At 37.7% G+C, this 19995-nt stretch overlaps 1 protein-coding gene across 1 annotated transcript in view; it reads right to left on the reverse strand.

Moving 5' to 3' along the window:
• Positions 1-834: 834 nt before the first annotated feature.
• The window catches only part of IPO5 (importin 5), a 45289-nt gene continuing 26128 nt past the window's right edge, over positions 835-19995 (reverse strand). The window contains exons 11-26 of the mRNA XM_087757678.1: positions 19708-19832; positions 19529-19618; positions 19268-19441; positions 18835-19053; positions 17491-17574; positions 16538-16670; positions 16318-16439; positions 15696-15792; positions 15010-15182; positions 14440-14551; positions 13783-13838; positions 9899-10021; positions 9049-9268; positions 5416-5644; positions 3746-3887; positions 835-978 (exon numbers count right to left, since the gene is read on the reverse strand). Of these exons, the coding sequence (XP_087613804.1) occupies positions 892-978; positions 3746-3887; positions 5416-5644; positions 9049-9268; positions 9899-10021; positions 13783-13838; positions 14440-14551; positions 15010-15182; positions 15696-15792; positions 16318-16439; positions 16538-16670; positions 17491-17574; positions 18835-19053; positions 19268-19441; positions 19529-19618; positions 19708-19832 (2186 nt within the window). The 3' untranslated portion in view covers positions 835-891. The remainder of the gene's footprint in view (positions 979-3745; positions 3888-5415; positions 5645-9048; positions 9269-9898; positions 10022-13782; positions 13839-14439; positions 14552-15009; positions 15183-15695; positions 15793-16317; positions 16440-16537; positions 16671-17490; positions 17575-18834; positions 19054-19267; positions 19442-19528; positions 19619-19707; positions 19833-19995) is intronic.

Here is a 19995-nt window from a genome sequence, read left to right on the forward strand (position 1 = left end):
GAAAAACATTTTTAAGTCAAGATATGTAAATTTACTGTCATAAAAGGAATGCCATTAAGTTTCCATTCTACACGCTCGGGTGAAAAATTTGTGAAAAAGTCAAGAAACAAAAATGCATAAAATCCGTAATAGGCAACAATATACAAAGTTTCAAATATAAAATCATTACTTGTCTAGTTTATTACTTGCATCTTTTCACAAGAGGAAGTTAAAAGAACCACACATCACTGAACTTCTACACAAGCTTCTTGTGTTTCAATGTCATTTATTGAGGAGTGAATGAGATACTGTCAGACATGCCAAAGAGACTTCACATTCAAGGGCTGGAAGCTGAACAGCTTTCCTCATTGAGTCACTGTACAAGTTGGTTTTGGGAATCTGAAAGTGCGATCAATGAGGTCTTCATGCTCAATGTTTGTCTTCAGTTTTTCATCTTTTGATCTACTAACTTGTTGGGCAGAAGGACACTTTCTACCCTACAAAGACTCACACTCCAATTAATACAATTAACACTAGATGTAGAGAAACGTTATAACGTACATCTACTGCTGAATACAAGGTCTTAAAGCTGTTTCTTAATTCATTATGTCTAATGAGAAAATTCAACTTGTTTCCCTTTCACCATCGTATGGATGGCTTATACCGTTAGAAAAATACTCTTCAGTGCTATTGTAGGGTTTACAGGAAACTTCCGTGTTGTGGGACAGAAACCGATTTAAACACCGTTCTGAAAGGATGCTTCTTCCTGCTGCCACTGCCTGTAGGTTGCAGAAGAATGGCCTACACGCACTACAGTTCTGGTTTTACTCAAAAAAGAAACAAAAGAAACCTAAACAATAGGGTAAACGTTTATTTGGAGTTAGTTTTCTTGCGGATGATAATTAAGGCCCTTCAAGCAGAGTTCAGGAGCTCCTGTATGGCTGCCTGTTGATCTGCATTGAGCTGTGATATGCATTCTGTCCACAGTCCTCCAGATGTCTAGAAAACAAATGAGAAGTTGACTTTATGCAGGCTGACAAGCTTCTAAGGCACGCGCTAAACTTTCATATGTTTACAAAGCTCGACATTCACTGGGCTTATTCCTGTAATACATATGCCAAAGAGAACAGACCGAAATCTTCAGTTATACACAGTCCTACACAGGTTCAACTAGAGGTGCTCTAAAATGCTAAACACAAGCAAGCCCCCGTTAAATAGCAGCAGCGTAATTGATTTGAAACTCCTGAGAACTCCCTGTAACTCAGTGGGTCAAATGACAGCTGACACTCTGAAGTTAACCATAGCCTAACCAGTTGCTCTGGTTTGCACGGAAGTTAGAAGCTCAGGCAAAACTGAACCATACCCTAAACGCGAGAGTATCTTTTGGGCACTGGTGCACCAGTAACGCATGCAGAGGAAGGGAGCACTGTGATTACAGCATGACACGCTACATACGCTATGTGTGTACGTGCAAAACTCTGCTGCCAACACATGGCATTACTCATTAGTGAAAGGAATGGTAAATTACTTCCCAGAGAAGAGAACGTACATAGCATCTACCTGGGTAAATGTAACCCCACACTTTCCTGCCCCTCAGTGTACCTCATCTGTGTTACCACAGCCCTAGGCTGAGACATTAGCTTTGAAAGTCACCATCAGCAGGGATTGGTTCTAATGGTAGCAGAAAATGCTGAAAATTAAAGAAGGTTGGGAGTATTTATTCACTTATCAATAGAAGCTGGAAGTAACTGGCATCCTGCTTTCTTCAGAAGAACAATGATAGGAAAAAAAAATGCAGGTGACTGGCTATAGGTCTTTAGATTGGCTTTTGCAATAGCAGTATATTTGAAGTAAATTAAAAAGAATTGTTTTAATTTATATTTGGTATATTTTATCCTCTGGTCTATTATAATGCCCTTTTCTCACATGCTCTTTTAAAAAAAAAAATAAAAATGGATTCACAGAATTCGAAAGAATTTGAAAACGAAGTCCTCAAGTTGAGTTTGGGTTTGTGTTTTTAGTTTGAAATAATATTAGGCATTTTAGACTCTCAATGTATAATGGAATATTGCAAAGCTAAATGTGCTCTTCCAGCATTTCTGACACACATTTACATTGACACACTACACTGAAGTATTTGTGGTCTGGTAATACCTAAGCGTGAGGAAAGAAGTTTATGTTTAATTCCAGCTATGACCATAATGTTACTCATGTCAGATGCTGGCAGTGGAACAGCTTACTGAGATCATTAAAAAAAAAAAAAAAAGTCTTTCTCCTGGAATCTGGGAAGCTGCAGCAGCAGGCAAACTGTTAGCAACTACACAGCCTTTAAAGTTCCTATCATGGTATAAAACATTTACAGTGCTTTACTAAAGTCTAAGTATTATGTGTGAAGAGAGATAGAATTGGTAACAGTAAGCTAAAATTATAGTTTTATAAAAACATGACCTTTAAGATTTCTCCCCCACAGTCTGAAGGTAAATCATTTAACCAATGCAGAAGTCTTGTTTCCATCTTAATGTTCCTATTATTCCTGGCCAAAACAAGACTTTGCTATACACAACTAATCTATACATGTACGTGCCATTGTATTGGTAAAAAAAAAAAAAATAATTGACTAACCTTGAACACTTAAGGTAAACTGAACAAATACATTAGCATACCCTAATATAAAGTTCCATATGCAGGCTTTAAGTACTAATTAGCAAGGATTCGTATCTGTCAGCCAGAATCTAGAGCAGCCGCATATGCCACTTTCACTTTGAAACTTTGCTTGTTTTCATTCTTTTTATGCCTTCAGAGTTTTAACATGTCATTTTCTACCAGACATATTGGATTTCACAGGCTGATACACTCATCCAAGTGAATCCTTTCCAAAAATCAAGTATTGCTAAAATTCTTGAACCTGAGTTTTGCCACAGCATGCCAGGTAGAATGGACAATAATTGAAGAGCTGCTGCTCCAAATCCTCTGCGCATTTTTATAAGCTATATGCTTGCCAGGCACGCTACTTTCTATCATTAGGTGCCGCAACTGTCAAGTAAGTCCACCTGATAACATTTGGCCCTGGATCAGATCTGTCCTACGAGCACTATCACTGACAACACTGTAGAGAGGTGCAGCTTAAATACTTGGACATCCTCATCACCCAGCATCCTAAGTACTCGTTATGGCATAAAGGGAGCGAACCTTGAGGCAGTTCCCCAAAGGTAGGGAAAACATTGAACAGCCACCTATATTTGCACTGGATTAAAGAGGGCAGTAGTAAAACTGCTTGTGGTTTGCACTCATTCTCTAGCAAAGACCCCAAGCCTCTGCTGCCATCAATAAGTCACCACAGGGTGCTGGGGACCCTTACAGGAACCACATGTTGGATCAAATCCTGCAGTACAGTTCACTGATACAGAGACAGGCAGATTTCTTTCCAAATTTCAATTTCTGGCTCAGGAGAAAAAAGAACAACAAACCCACAAACAACTAATACTGGCTAGCATGTTAACCATCTAGCTGCATGTATCTTAAAACTTTTCTTTTTTTAAAATTAATAAGCTTCTGAAGTTTATCAAAAGAGACGGACTTTATTCAAGTGCAAATGTTACCAAGTTTTATCAGTAATGGTTCAAGGAGTGTCCAAGGATCAACAAGATCACTGGCTGAAGCGTTATTCTCTAAGGAGACAAGGCTCTCAAAATCGGTTTAACAGTTTGGTTACTTCTGAAAGCAGATTCTAAACATTCCCTTTATACCTAAGCAAGCATTTATTTACCTGCACTTGACGAACAACATTAGCCAACCGTTTGGTACACGGATCTTCATGTTTAATAGCTTCATGAATTTCACCATCCGCAATTATACCAAATATTCTGGGAAGGTTAGAGTTGTTGGGACCAAGGACAACTGGGTTGTTGCTGTTACAATCAAAATATATATTACAAATAAATTAATGTTTAACTAAAGAAAAATTCATGTATGCATTTTACATGTCAGTTGAGTGATTTTGAAAGATCATATTCTAAACCTCCTTATTTACATCTAAGTTTTGCTCAGCTGAATAAGTATGCATAGCTTTGTTGCCTGCTGACAGAATGTTCCCTCTCCTGTTAATATTTAACCAGCTGATTCTTTAATCAGCCTACACTTTATCGGGAAGAAGTTCTGAACTTTACAGAACTGTTGAGTTCCATGCAGATGGAACTCTAAATAGTGTGTCAGAAATACCCTGCCTAAAAGGGCTTATTCCTGCAAGGAGTAAGGGCTTACTTCTGCAAGGGGGAGGCGGTTGTGTTACTGGTGTCGGGGAGCACCAGCAACTTCAGCTCTCCGCCAGCACTCTCACTGACACAGCAAGTAAGCAGTTCTGCTGCCTCTTTCCCAGCCAAGTGTTGGAGTAGAGGAGTGCTGGCAACCAGGGATCTGGGTGGAAAACATGATCTACTTCCAGCCCTGCCACCTACCACTGCTGGAACGCAGAGGCTGTGAACGTAGGACTGACAGAGCGCCAAAGAAGTACGCAGCAAGGCTGAGCCACTTGCACAGAGCTGGGCACAAAAGCGTGCTAGTACTGTTAGTCCTGATTTCTATACATCTGCGCATATGCACACATGTCAGTGTTATTATGGAGTCTCTACACAACCGTACTATTATAGTATAGAGACCTCAGTTGCCACCACCCATTTTGAGACCTTGCCTTTGTAAAGCACCAAGAGATACAAGGTATTCACATAGTAGAAAAGACTGCAGGAAAGCTAAGCTACTCCCTTTCTACTAAGATATAACACTGTGTCAGCCAGAACATGGCTACTATATAATGATTCAGAAGCCGACATTCCTCTACTCAATTATGGAGTGCAACTTGACCCACACTAGAATATTTTTTTTTCTTCCATTGACCTATGGGAGGGAGCACAAATCTAAAGAACAAACTGTGGGACAAGATGCTTGCAACAGTAGCTGAAATTATTATTACAAATTTATTAAGGGAGATAGCACTGTACCATTACTTTATCTGTATTCTTTCTCTGCTTCATACTTTGTTTTGTTGATACTCAAGCTTTTGGAAAGCAAAAAGGTGCAAAGCTACTTTAAAAGGTTATGAAAAGAAGGCACTGCAAGGGCATGTGTGCTGCTCTGAAGTAAAAAGACCTGGTCAGTTATTAATGCTGATATGCAAGCCAAGTATCAAAAATTTTCCTGAAGTTTTCTGTAAAAGCTCCCAGCTGATCCTTTCCCATCATGCACATATAAAGCAGCCAGGAATTTTTTCAACTGTTTAAAAAACAGCAACAGCATGATGGAAGGCTCAGTTCTGACATTCCAAATTATCTTCCCTAAAGCATATGCAGATTAACTTCACAGTTTCTCAGTTTTGGAAAACGAATGCAAGGAAAGCCCGCAAACAGGCTTACTTTCTGCATTTATGTCAAGACTTTGCCTTACCTCTCAATTAAGTCACACAGATAATTGAAAGTATGAACAGCTTCTTCTTTATCTTCATGAAGCGGAAGCCATGATAACCAGTGTGGCAGGACTTCTTCAACATTTACACAATCAGGCTTGAACTTCATTATCTTTCCTACAGCTGAAATGCAGTTCTCTGTTGCATTGACATTCTCTTTGGTTTTGGCATCTGGTGACTGAATGACTCTCACCAGCAATGGAAGCGCCTCTAATTGTTAAACACAAGAATAAAGTTTAATGCACAATCAAATTGTATTTTATTAATATCACCAATTCTACATGAGACTACTGCATGCATTATAAACTGTGGGGTTTTGTGACCCAAGCACCGAAATCCAGTCATCCTGATGTCCCACTACTAGGTTCTTCCCTGCTCCATAATCATCATAAGAAAAACAAACGGGCAGATAAAGCTATGCAAGGAAACACAACAAAGAGCTACTGCAAAAGTCTGGATTTGCTTTATAAAAAAAAAAAAATCTTCCGGTGTCTCTCAATTGGAGTTATGCAATCTACAATATACAAGACATTGTAATTTATAGTAAAACCAAAGATAACAAGCATTATCTTTTTAATCTACCAGGTTCTATAAACACAGGATGATGAAAAGCACCAATACAGCGACATTCACATTAATTTGGACTGTAGTGCATGTCTACAGTGTATGCCTGCTGTACGTCTATTGCTTGTGCGCACATATATATAAATATATATGTACGTACGCATACACGCCTCCCACCACTAAAAGGTGCACTAGGAAAAGCTCACAGGAGTAATCCCATCTGATGAATCCACCTGGCATGGTTTAGACGGTAAAAATCAAACATCAAAGACAAATGCCAATTTTCTTGCTACATTAATAGCAATTTTTTTTTTAATAGTCATGCAGGTAACCACATGCACACTTCTAAATGAACATTAACGTCACGTTTTTAGTTACTAGTGCCCATGCAGACTTCAGAGCACTCTATGTGCATACAGGAACAATTGTCCTTGTGTTCCTATAAAAATATAATGCTAAAGCTGTAAAATTCTATATCAGCACAGAAAACAGGTTGTGGAATTGTGCAGAAAGCACACTTCAAAATAACTCCAATTACTGAAGAAAAGTGAGATCTCACACTACTTCATTTTGATGAGTAAGCGCCAGCTTTGCAGTTAAGGAATACACAATGACACTTGGTATATTAACTTCACTAAACTAGATTTTTGAAGACTTTAGCAGCTGTGGAAAAATATGATTAACCCTAAACTAGATGAGGATACTTTTATAGGGCTGACAAACATTACAGAACTGCAGAAACATTGGTCATCGGATCCACTAGCTTGTGTACTGAATGCAGGATGATGATGCTGGACTTTTCTGCCAAGCAGAGTTTGTTTCATAGAAGTCTACAGTGTCCAGGCAAACTGAGTCTGCATTTTATACCTCAGGTTTTCATGACTCCTGAAGCTAAATCTCATCTGTGTTTCCTTATACTCCTTATTACTAATGGATGGCTCTGTAGGTATGTGTGTTCTCGCAGCCATAAGATTAGGAGGGCATCAAAATGAATCAGCATAGTCTCCTCCCTACAGCTTAGCAGACAAGTTTTCTTCTTGTCTAGAAAACAGATCTATTCTCACATAGATGTTGTGGTAGATGATCCCTAAAAAACCCTTTTGACTATAAAAGACCATCTTCTATAATAATAATAGGTTTTTTCCCCAAGGACTGGCTGCTCTGACATCTTGCACCACCAAAAGTTTCGAGGCCACTGATATGATTTAGAAAGAAACACATGCAGTCGATTAATACAATATTCACACAGAACAGCCGATTATATTCTTCCACCAACACAAGAAATAGAAGCAACGTTGACAGTCACATAAATTGTAACCTCATAACTCCATTTAGAAAGTTACTTGTTTTGCTGTAGTTTTTCCTTCAATCTTATTACTTTGTTCTTTACCAATTGTATGTTTAATTCTTTTTGTTTCATCATAATGTAGCTCCCTATCTTCCTGTATTTTTTCAACTGACTGCCAAAAATGTTCACGTTAGTACATCTGCTTCTTCTGAATAGTTGAGTTTTTACATACTGCTACAAACTTGCAATAGAACAATACACCAGTGCTATATATTAATCAGTAAAGAAATTAAACTATAAATAAAAGCTCACAAACACGATGTTTTCAGAGAAGACAGTAAAACCTACAGGGTAGAAAGCTTCTCATGCCATGGATTTACTTTGTTTCTAATCACAGCACATCTTCATCTATTAAAATAAATCACAGAGTTCTTTCATGTTCATACAAAAGTATTTAAAATACTTTTGAGGTGTCTGCTAATAAGCTGTATACTGTAAAGTAAAAAGGTTATTTTATCTAAACATCCAACTACAGGAAAAGCCAAGTGTCTGGGTTTAATCAAGGATTATTTGTCCAAATACAAAGAAAAGGATCAAAGCTGTTACAAAGTTTAAGTGGGCCAAGGTAAAGTCTAATGAATGAAAAATAAAATTAGACTTCAACAGATGCTAAAAGCCCGTAAAACTCCAAAATCAGAACTATCTTGACCTCAGTCTCTACTCCTCTAGTCTTGGGACAAGACATAAAAACCTTATGACAAAGTTCACAAAAAAAACCCTTTTAGGAAGTATTTTTCTGTACAATTTTTAAATTTTAATGCTCTTAATGTTTCACTGCGAGGTTTTCCCCCCCTGCTTTTTTTCTTTTTTTTTTTTTTTTTAAGACACCTCATCTTGATTGTCACCATGTGACTGTTACATTTACATTAACAGTGAAAATTACAACCTCTATTGATGTAGGTAAGACTTGTGTTAAAACCCTAATTTATCCCTATCACATGGTTCTTATTTTCTTACATCACTTAATTCAGCTTTTGTTTAAAATTCACGTGAAATACATATTTGAAAGAGCTGGCTAAGTCTTTTCTTAAAAAAAGGAAAAAAACCTCTATTTAGTGCGCGAAATTAACTTTGTTGACTGGCAAGAAGAGTGACAGCAGACAATACTTTCTTTAAATTCAAGACAAATTTGAAGTTTTAGAGAAACCTAAGACATTCAGAAAGAAAGCAGACAAAGTATTTCTGATAGGCATTATCATACTAATTTCATTTCTTAGTCACAGAAATCAGGCTCCTTCTTTTTACATAATGGGAAAGCAGAGCGCCACATTAGTTGAATTCTAGGCTACTCCTTAATACAGGTCACTTGTATAATTTTTCCAGACATCCAAAGGGTTTTGCATTAATATGGAGCCACATTAGTATTAATAAAAAGCAACTATGAGACAGGTGTGTACCAGAAAGCTATTTTTTACGAAATTAACATCTGCACGTCAGACCATATTTTTAAAACAATATGTAAATCAAGTTTGCTAAGCAGGAAGTTCTGCAACAGAAATGCTAGTAAGCAGAACATCATAGAAAGCCCAAGGAAGTCAGGTACTTTACTAATCATCACCAGTCTGCCACGCAGGTCATACTGGCAATCTATTTCACTGCCAAAGGGAAGAGACCTCGACAACCAAAAGGCAAGCAATTTTTAAATTCTCCCCCTGCCCCCGAATCACACATTCAAATAGTTCTATCGGATGCATGTACATACCTGTGCAAAAAGGACGATAGCTGTCCCCACCAAATTGTGCCATAACTCCAACACCGTAGGCAGCTGCTTGCCTAACCTCTGGGCTGTTGTCGCATATTGACTGTAGCATAGGCCTCAGGAAGTATTCAGCGTACTTGAACGAGGAGGGGCTGCAGTGCTCTACAATGTCGTCAAAAATGCATAGCCCCCACTGCCTGTCTGGCCATGGCCTATGTGGACACTGCATCAAAACCAGGTAACATTTAAGCCACCTTAAAATTGATAATTTTTGTACAGTCCATGATTGTATCAACAGAACAATCATAGTCACAGTGGCCTAGTATTTTTGTTAAAATCTTCCTGGATTAGATTTAATCCTACAAACATAATTTTCTGTAGCGTCACTTGCAGCAATACCATAAACAAAACAAAATCCAGGTGAATATCTGAGCTAATTAAAAGAATAATGATTTTAGGCTAAATCCTTTACCTCTATTTCACACTCCATTACCTATTTCAGTCTCAATTTTCCCCATTAGTCTGCAACACTTTTTTGGCCCTCTTCTTGAAATCCATTTTAGAGAGTATCAGGCACTCAGTAAAATTCAATTTCTCAAAATAGTTGCACGTGTCAATGATCCTGTGTCTTGCAATGCAGAAATTAGAAGTGTAAGCTTCTAACAGCAGTGCAGCTGTTCAAAAAGCATAGGGTAACAACTTCACACTTAATCCACAATAAACTTTGAACTGCCTCTATTTCATAAAACAATAATTGCTACATTCTATCTACCAAGTTCTCTAAGATTCCAGCATGCAAGGCCTATTATGCATCAGAAGAAAAAAAAAATCAAATTAAAAGAAAGGTACTTACAATTAGGTTGACAATTAGTGGAAGTAGCCTTTCAAACCATGGCAGCACCTTCTCCTTATAACTGCTGAATATTGAGTGCAAAATGTCTGATACTTTAGTCAAAATATAAACATCACTGTCATCCTGATAGAAAAAAGATACAACTCACATTAAGACTAATGATCTTTAAAACAGTGGAAGTCACATGAAATGTGACTAAACTAATGTCTCTAATGGAATAAAGTTGGTTAATGATTTAGTTCTGTAAAAGCAGTCTTTTAAAGTTCACTATTTTTCAACTCTTAGTCTAATCATAGAATGGTTTGGGTTGGAAGGGACCTTGAAAGATCATCTAGTCCAACCCTGCTGCCATGGACAGGGACATCTTTCAGCAGGTGAGGTTGGTCAAAGCCCCGTGCAACCTGATCTTGAACACTTCCAATGATGGGGCATCCACAACTTCTCTGGGCAACCTCTTCCAGTGTCTCACCACCCTCATCGTAAAAAAAAAAAAATTCTTCCTTACGTTCAATCTAAACCTACCAGCTTTTAGTTTAAAACCATTAACCCTTGTCTTGTCACTATGGGCCTTGGTAAAAAGTCTTTCTCCATCTTTCTTATAAGCCCCCTTTGTATTCTGAAAGGCCACAATCGGGTCTCCCCAGAGCCTTCTCTTCTCCAGGCTGAACAACCCCAGCTCTCTCAGCCTGCCCTCGTAGGAGAGGTGTTCCATCCCCTCTGACCATTTTTGTGGCCTCCTCTGACCCACTCCAACAGGTCCACATCTTTCCTGTGCTGAGGGCCCCAGAGCTGGATGCAGTACTCCAGGTGGGGTCTCACCGGAGCAGAGCAGAGGGGCAGAATCACCTCCCTCGACCTGCTGGCCACGCTGCTTTTGATGCAGCCCAGGATACGGTTGGCCTTCTGGGCTGCGAGTGCACATTGACAGCTTATGTCCAATTTTTCCATCTACCAGTATTCACAAGTCCTTCTCTGCAGGGCTGCTCTCAATCCCTTTATCCCCCAGTCTGTACTGATATTGGGGATGCCCCGACCCAAGTGCAGGACCTTGTACTTGGCCTTGTTGAACTTCATACGGTTCGCATGGGCCCAACTCTCAAGCCTGTCCAGGTCCCTCTGGATGGGATCCCAGCCCTCAAATGCATCAACTGCTCCACTCAGCTTGGTGTCATCTGCAAACTTGGTGAGGGTTCACTCAATCCTACCTACATGTTTAATAAAGATATTGAACAGTACTGGTCCCAGCACAGACCCCTGAGGGACACACTCCTTGTTACTGATCTCCATTTGGACATTGAGCCACTGAATGCAACTCTTTGGACATGGCCATCCAGCCAATTCCTTATCTGCTGAATAGCTATCCATCAAATCCATATCTCTCCAATTTAGCGACAAGGATGTTGTATGGGACCATGTCAAAGGCCTTAAAGAAGACAGATGACATCAGTTGCTCTTCCTTATTCCACCAACACAGTCACTCCATCATGGAAGCCACCACATTAGTCAGCCGTGATTTGCCCTTTGTGAAGCCACATCAGCCGTCTCTAATCACCTCCCTCTGTCTTCCATGTGCCTTGACACAGCTTCCAGGAAAATCTGTTTCATGATCTTACTGGGCAGAGGTGAGCCTGACTGGTTGGTAGTTCCCAGGGTCCTCCTTTTTACCCTTCTTAAAAACATAAGTCAATTGCTAGTACTCAGTTGCCTAGGACTTGAAGGTTTGTATCAGGGACAGAAAAATTTTATCAAGATAAACACTGTCTTGTGCAAATTTACTGCTTCAGTGGATTCCCTTTACAGAAGACAGGCCCTTCTCCTCTTCTGTAGCTTACAGATACTGTAACAAGCTTTTATTGAAAAGTAAATGGGTAACTGCCTCTGTGACAGAAGATTGTGGCAAAAATATAAGCACTACTAATGCTCTCTTCTTATTGCTTAACTTAATTTTTCACCTTGGCCAATTAATGCATCAAAGATCCTTAGCTCAGATTCAGCTATCAATTCACGTTATATTTGCACGTGAGGATTGTTCCTCAGACACACTTGTGTTCAGAAAACCCTCTAACTTTGTTTTAAAGCAAGTTCTGTTGTACTCAGTATGGTTCCTTTAATCAGTTTATACTTTAACAGGCAGGGAAAGCAGAATACAGCTAGTTTCTGGTCCCTAGTGAGAAACTAATAAGCATTTCTCATGCAACAGGCAGCTTCCCACAACTGTGTATTTAAACCCTCCCTGGTTAGACAACTTCTGCATTGTCAAGGCATAATTCAAGCAATAACTCTGAAATATACACACAAATGAAAATAGAAGTAGAGAACTGCTGCAGCACACCGCAAAGTCCACCTGGACTTTGTATTGCCTGTTTACTAATAGCTGATAACAGATTGCTTAGTGTATGCCTTCTCCTACCCTCTATCAAATCAGCAGTTTAGTTATTGCCTAAGCTAGGGCTGTATCTGGATATCTTATTGAAACTACTGTTTGAATATCTTTCATGACTTCTGTACTCCCTTATATTTCTGCTGCCTTGGGGTAAGGGCTACATAAACATATTCTGGGACCAAAGGTGTATATCCAAATGTTACTCATTACCATACGTTAATTCTGTCCATATGGCAAGTGACATTCTGGTCCCACTCCTACTACTTTCACAGGGTAATGCAAACAAGTTTTCCTTGCAGTCTTTTAAAAAAAAAAATCAGCAAGGTCAAATATAAATTAAAGCATTTTTAAAAATGCCTTGCAACTCTGTTGCAGAGTATGGATTCAGCTTTTCTAAAACTGCTGCTTGCTAGCATTTTCTCTCATTATCAGTACAGAGTGACACATAAGAAGAAAAGATAACAAGCCGCCTAACTCACTGTCTACAAGAATGAGCAGTAAACACTGTAAATAAGAAAGGGAGAAAAATCAGGAAAGGCTCTTGGCTCAGAACTTGAGTTTTGTTATTTCTTGATCCCAAGCAGTATGTAGTTGCCAGAAATCTATCCTTTTGAATGCTGGCCTAATGTTGCCAAAGGAAAGGGGCTCAAGAACTGCATTGTTATTTAAGAAAGTATTTACATATAGGTGCATGATCTGTTAAGATATATTCTGGAGTCTGCATACAGGTTAAACTCATGTAAACACGCTGCACAATTCAACTTCACAAGCTTCACACCTGCATTGTGTAGCAAAAAAATTCCTAGTTCTTAAATTTACTGAGTATCCTTTTTGTCTCATGCTATAAGCAGCAGTGACTTATTTATTACTCTCTCCATACCAATAATGATTTAATAGAACTATGGTATCTCTTCTACAGTCACCTCCACTTCAAACTAAAAAGTCGGTTCAGTATCTTAGCAGGTAAGCAGTCACTTTGGTATTCTCTCATAAGCAAACACATTATGCCAGCTATTCATCCTGCTGTCCTCCTTTGATACTATTTTAGGCCTATTCTTTTTGAGACAGGCTCCCGACCCAATGTGTCAGAGGTCTAGGTATCAGAGGTATGCTCAAGGTTAAGAGCCACCTAGGTCATAAGGCACAAAGAAAAAAGCAAGTCAGCAGGACTAGGCCTTAGATTATCACTGATGCAGCATTTGACAGCAGACTATTAAGTCATCTAAGAATTGTTTGAGAGGATGAAGAAAATGAAGAGCTTTACCCTGAACTTCTTCCTTCCGTATACTGGACAAGGAAACCTTTTGCATTTTCTAATTCACACATGTAGTGTGATGCATTTCTTCCTAGAAGTTTTGAAGGAATATGGTAACAGAACATTATTCCAGGAAGAAATAATTCTGAGGATGCACTATGCTTTAACTGAGTAGCATAGCATATCCATGTAACATATTTCCATCCTGGTGCTTTAAGAGTGGAAAAACTCCCCAAACCAACTTACTTCGTCTTGTAATGACTCTTCAACTTGTTCATCATAGTCTTCATCTTGTCTTTTCACTAAATTAAAAACCAAATATTAAACCATTACATTTCTACAAGTGCATAAGAAGCCTGTGAAAGGGAAAAAACGATGCAGAAACAAATACAGAAAACAGTAGCTGAAGATGCAACAAGAATTTTCTGTCTTTAAGAAGCTTCAAAGAGCTTTCACAGAAAAGCAAGAATTGTAATGAGACAGCTCAGTTTAAGAATGTGTAAACGCGCATGAAATAGAAATAAACACACCAGCTTGTCCACAAGGACAGAAAAAGTGCATAGAAATAAGAAACTACCGTTGCTTTAAAAAAACTGCAAAGACTTCAGATGAAAAAAACCCACAGAAATGCCAACACCACAGACATGTGTACTGTCTTCAAGTAAATCTATCCATCAGCTTTCGATTAAACTACAGTATTTCTGCCAATGATGCCATCTTCATCCTCCCAAGAGCTTACAAATATAATTCATGGATTCTGTTGCTTCAAAGCCCAATTACCTTACATAAATATGCAAATTAAAGAAATCTGAACTAGGCTTTTTTTGTGTTCAGAAATTATTAGGAATTCTACTTTAACTAACAGTCATTATCACATGTTAACAGGAATTTGTGTTAACTCACCCTGTCTTAATTCTTGATTTTTAAAGTGCTCTTCTAGTTTTCCTTTCAATATTCCTCCAAGTTCTTCAAAGTGTTCGTTGTTAAGGCATCCATCTCCCATTACCTCAATGCACTAGTGAAATAAAATCATCAGGTTTTCAGCTTTAAGTTACATGAGCAGCCTCAATGAAATCTAAGCACACAGAGAATATTAATACATGTTCTGCTTTAAGTGCTCACTAACAGAAATAATACTAATAGAACATTCCTGCTGTAATCAATGCTTCAATTATACAAGTAAGGCATAGTGCCACTGTACATTTCATGCACATAACTTCAGTTTATGGTGTGAGGTTAAAATGAACAAATCTGGTAAATATTTTAGGTTAATACTTTTGTATTTTTGTTCTTGCAAAAAAACTACAATGAAGTTTTTCAATCAGCTAGAACAACATTTATAGTCAAACTAAAACTCATGTAGAGGAAGCCTTGCATTTCTTCCAGCCATTTAAATGAACATCAAACACGTCCTTTCTTACCGTAAAAAACTACAAACAGTAATGCCACAAAATTTGTAAGGAAGAAAGTTACCTTTGCAAAAGAATGCATTATTTCTGAGAGAACATCTGAATCTGGTTCTGTCCCAATGGCTTTGATGAGCGCATCACACATGAAGTGCCACATCTGCGTGAGGTACTCTGGCCCACGAACTCTAGCACATTCAAGAAGAAGGGGCATCGACTCTGCTGCTGCCACTCGAACACGTTTCATTATTAAGGAAATAAAACAATCAATACCAACATAAAGTGCTTGGAATTTAAGCGCCCATCACCATAACAAAGTTAGTAGTTTTCTACCAGAAATGTTTGGTTTTTTTTTTAATTACAGTCCAGTGCATTTGATTTCTTAATTAGATACAGATTAAGATCGTAGGAAAATTAAACTTTTTGCTACTTAAAAGTTGTTTCAAGCCTGTTTCAAGCCATGACAGAAAAGCTATTCAAGTTCCCCTTCACTTTGTTGGCACAAACATCACTTCCTCTACTGTTTGCTTTTAACATTATAGACATGCTTATTTAAAACGAAACTAGGGGGAAAAGTAGGATATGTTGCCTAAAATAGTGTGTAAAACAACGTTCTCAGAAACAATTTCTGCTATAAAGCAACAGAATATTTTAACACTAACACTTTCAATTCATTTAGGAAAACAGTAAGCACGATTTTGATTCTTCCAAACTAAGTTTCCATTTTCACAGTAGAATTCATTGATAGGATATCATCATGGAAATAGAACTTCAACAAGGGAACCATCAGCTTTACAACTTGCTCTGTGTACTCCACAAATCCTTCTTTTAGCTCTTTTGCATAGCAAACCTGAAATACAAAGCATGGAAGTGCCACCTTTAAGGTAAAATACTGTTACTAATATTTTTCAACTATGTAACGGTGAGAAAGATTGTTAAAAGTTTAAGGTTTTAAAATTTATTTTTAAAAAACATGCAATAATCCATTTACCTACCCCCTCCATTGTGGTATTTTAAGAAACTCTGATAGCAGCATCAGTTCTCACTCAGTACATGCATTCATTTTTTAAACCAAATTCAGAAACATCAATATTTGCAAAAAAGGAACTACTCTAACATCTCCAATTCCTTAAAAGTTTTGCTAACAAAGGGAAACTATCTGTTAATCTTAAAAACTGAAGCTCCAAACTAAAGATGCTATTTTTAATCAAGTAAACCACACACACAGTGTCTGAAATCCAAACTTAACACTATCACCCGAAGAAAACCAGAACTATTTCATTTGATACTATAAAGAATATTTTCATTACAGATTTTGGCTTTAGACTTGATTGTCCAGCAATACATAGATCACCAAAACCATCCTATTACTCACGAGCATCTGGCACGCAGTTGCTTTTTCTTCAAGGCCTGCAGTTTTAATTCCAAAACTTTGCTGATCTCCTAGGTTTACAAATTCCCAACCATCATCATCACTCATATTCTCCATATCTTGTGCTGTTATACAGAGGGGGAGGGAAAAAAAAATAATCTAAAAGTGCTACAAAATCATTTATTTCTGTGCTTTTTCAAGCAAAACATTATCTTAAACCTACTGTCTAAAAGAGCTACTTCAGGTTTAATGGATGCAGTCTTCATTAAAGGTCCCATGACAACAGGAAGGTACTGCTGGAATTCCTTTCCAAGAATTTTACACATTCTGGCCCATGCTGAGATCATGTAAGAAATCTATAAAAGGGAACAGAGTCAGAATTTTCATGTCTCACATTTTATTTTAATGCATACTTAAACGGAAAGCATAAAGGAAGAACATTATACAATAGGACTTTTTTAAAGAATTTGTCAGTAGTGCATAAAACTCATTTCGAAGAGAAGAACTCATCCAATATGCAATCCATACAAAAACGCATTTTCAGAAGACCTGTCCCAAGTCTTTATTTGTAACAACACACTGACAGTACCTCTGATCAAAGTTGCTATACATGTAAAAATGTGACAGTATATGATGTACTTGCAATGCAATCGTGACTGTCTTGAAAAGTAAATTTCTTTCTGAAATGACTAATTTCCTGAATTTAAATGATACTACTGAGCCACATTCCTGAAAATAGCAAATAGAGCCAAAAACCAGTGCAGTACTGTGTTTTCAGAGTATTTGTTTTCAGATGCACAAGTCAAAATAGCTCTCCACTCATTAGAACAGCTGTCTAACAAGTCTTGTTGAACTATTTATAAGAAGGTGACAGCAAGGGAATAGGTCACACAATGCCAAACAAAGCAGTTACTAATAGCCAAGGAACGATTGCCTATGTGCTGAAATTTCTTCAGCAAATATAGGTCCTGCAAGTCTCATTTCCTAAACACAGTTCTGTGCAAGATTCTAAGGCCATCTTAGGGCAATCAATCTCAATTTTTCTAAGACATGCTCAACAATTAGTCTGAAGGTGTAATTACATGGGGGGAGGGGGGGGGAAATGTCACATGTATAAAGAACATTTTTAATACTAACCAATGAGATATGCACCATAAAGAGACAATTTTAACATACCTGTGGATCATCATCTTCTAGATCACTGAAGTCTGTTTGTGTCTTCAATAACAGCTGCATTACATCTGATGCATCCTGCATAAACTAGATATAGGAAACAACTATGTTTTTAAAGGCATATTAAAAGGGTACATTTCTGAGACTTAGCACCAGACAATTTAGGTGAGCATTTATGTCCAATACACTATCAGGACACAAGCTAAAGCTGGAAATAGACTGAAACGTGGATAAAAGTGAGAAACACAAGTTCTTTTTCTGGAAGTATCACAAAGCCATTTTTGTCTTAAGCTTCACTGTCCCTCTATTCATATACCTGAAAGCAGAGGACTATTTAAATAAAACACGTCATAAATAAATACTAACACTCACAAAAAATAATCTGATAATTCTAACTTCCCCAGATACCCTTCAAACTATTTTGACTCCTTTATGGAACTAGGATAAAAGCTGACAGCATGAGCTACTTACACATGCACTAGTAATATTTTAGGTCACATCAGATGCCCCAATGATGTTACACCTATCCTCCTTTCACTCCCCACGTTCCCAGGAGTCCTCCAAGAATAATTCATTAACCATTAGTTATGTTTAAAATCTGTTTAAAATTTAATTGCATGAATGGTAAGTTTACTGGTAGTCCTAAGTCAAAGGAAAGGGCTGATAATTTGGGGGCTATTAGTATTTTTGTACTGCGTACATCACATTATTTTACTTCGAAGTGTGATTTTTGTTTTCTTCAATAAAATGAAAATCTGTAAACCACAATGCGAAGTTGCTATGGAAACATCACTTATTCGACTCTTACACAGTCCTTCACAGTTGTTTCTCAGTACTTTTACAGAGACACATTTTAACCAACTTACCATCAACAAAAAACCCCCCTGCTATATACATCAAGCCCCGTGACAAACAAGTACTTAAAGTTCTACTATGATCACATTTAAACTTTTTCAGGCATCCACATAGAAAAAACAATGCTAAGTTTCCTTTTAACTACATACATTTTACCTGCCATTCTGACACTGCCTAAATGAGATGCTCCAGTATTTCTCTTAAGGGGAGGAAAAAAAAAAAAAAAAGGAAGAAAAAAATGCTTGTTTTCAACACTGCTCAATATGACAAGAAAAACTTAAGCTGTAATATTTTCATAAGATTCTATTCTGAATTTGTGAATCTAAATAGCAAGACAGCTACCTCCGAAATGAAAACATGAAGACAAACATAGAAATCAACAACAACATAGCTCTATGTTTAACAAGTGAATGTCTTAATTCAGTGTTAACACTACAGAAAACAAAGGTACTTCAAAATATATTCAGACCATTAGATAAGATCTAAGCTTACCTTTTCTTTACCAACAGCAAGACCAATTAGGCTGATGCATTCAATAGTCTTTCCTCGTAAAAGTCTTAATTCCTTCTGAACAGCATTCTCAACAATGTGTTTTAAAGAGGGCATAAATAAGTCATAGTAGGGAACAAACTTCTCCTCTGCTGTATCTGCAACTGATGCAATTGAAGTCACAACTTGCTCCAAAACTAGCTTAGTGCCTTTCTGTATCAACTTGGAAAGAGGAAGAATAAAGCGTTATATTTCTAAAGCACATATTTTACTTAAAAGCATGCCAAATCTAAAAATTCTCTTGTATGTATCCTAATTCTTGTCAGTTTATAACATCAGCAGATATGTCTACTGGCTTATTTCAGACATCTTAGTTCAGCTAAACCTATTCTGCGTATGTGACAGATTACCCTCCGTGAAGTTCGGTATACTATACCTCTTGTAATTTTATCACCATAGTGGAATGAAGGTGCTTCACTAGATTATCCAAATACGGGATAAGCAGTGACTTGGGACAATCTTCAGTGAAGTTTATGAGTGCTGCAGCTGCATGGGCTTGCACACGCTGGTTGCCTTGATCCTCCATGGTTTGCAGAAGAGCTGCTATCACCTGAAACAGAAGTGTTTATTTTCAGAAAAACAAGTTTCTGAAAGGGGCATAGTTTTACCACCTTTTTTTGACTATTCTACTACTTGCCTTCTCATGAAATTTCTTTTGAAAACCAGGTGCGAAGTCAGTTGCCATTTGTCCAATAGCATTACAAGCAGCGTATCTTACTCTTGGATGCTGAAAAAGTATTTCCCTCAAATAGTTAACAAGTAGTCATGAGAGCAGAAATTAAAACATTTTGAAATAATTAATTGAATTAGACTCACAGGATCCTGAAGGAACAGCAAAACAAAATTAACTATCTCATTTAAAATTCCCTCCATCTGTTGGTGGCAACCTTCTCCAATGGCTGAGAGCGCCATCAAGCCAGCATGCCTGTATTTCCAGTCAGCTACAGATGAGTAAAAAGAAAATATATATTATTCATTTTGGAAACTACAAAGCCCCACAAAGACAAATCACCTTTTTTGGGGGGGACAGGACAGGAGGAGGAAGAATGAAGATTAGGAGAGGGAAGGGAAATTGTTGCATCTACTTGATTTGTTAAATACTTT

This window comes from Nipponia nippon, unplaced genomic scaffold, assembly GCF_047370975.1.
Source record: "Nipponia nippon isolate SJK-2023a ecotype South Korea unplaced genomic scaffold, ASM4737097v1 scaffold_2, whole genome shotgun sequence".
Classification (NCBI taxonomy): domain Eukaryota; kingdom Metazoa; phylum Chordata; class Aves; order Pelecaniformes; family Threskiornithidae; genus Nipponia; species Nipponia nippon.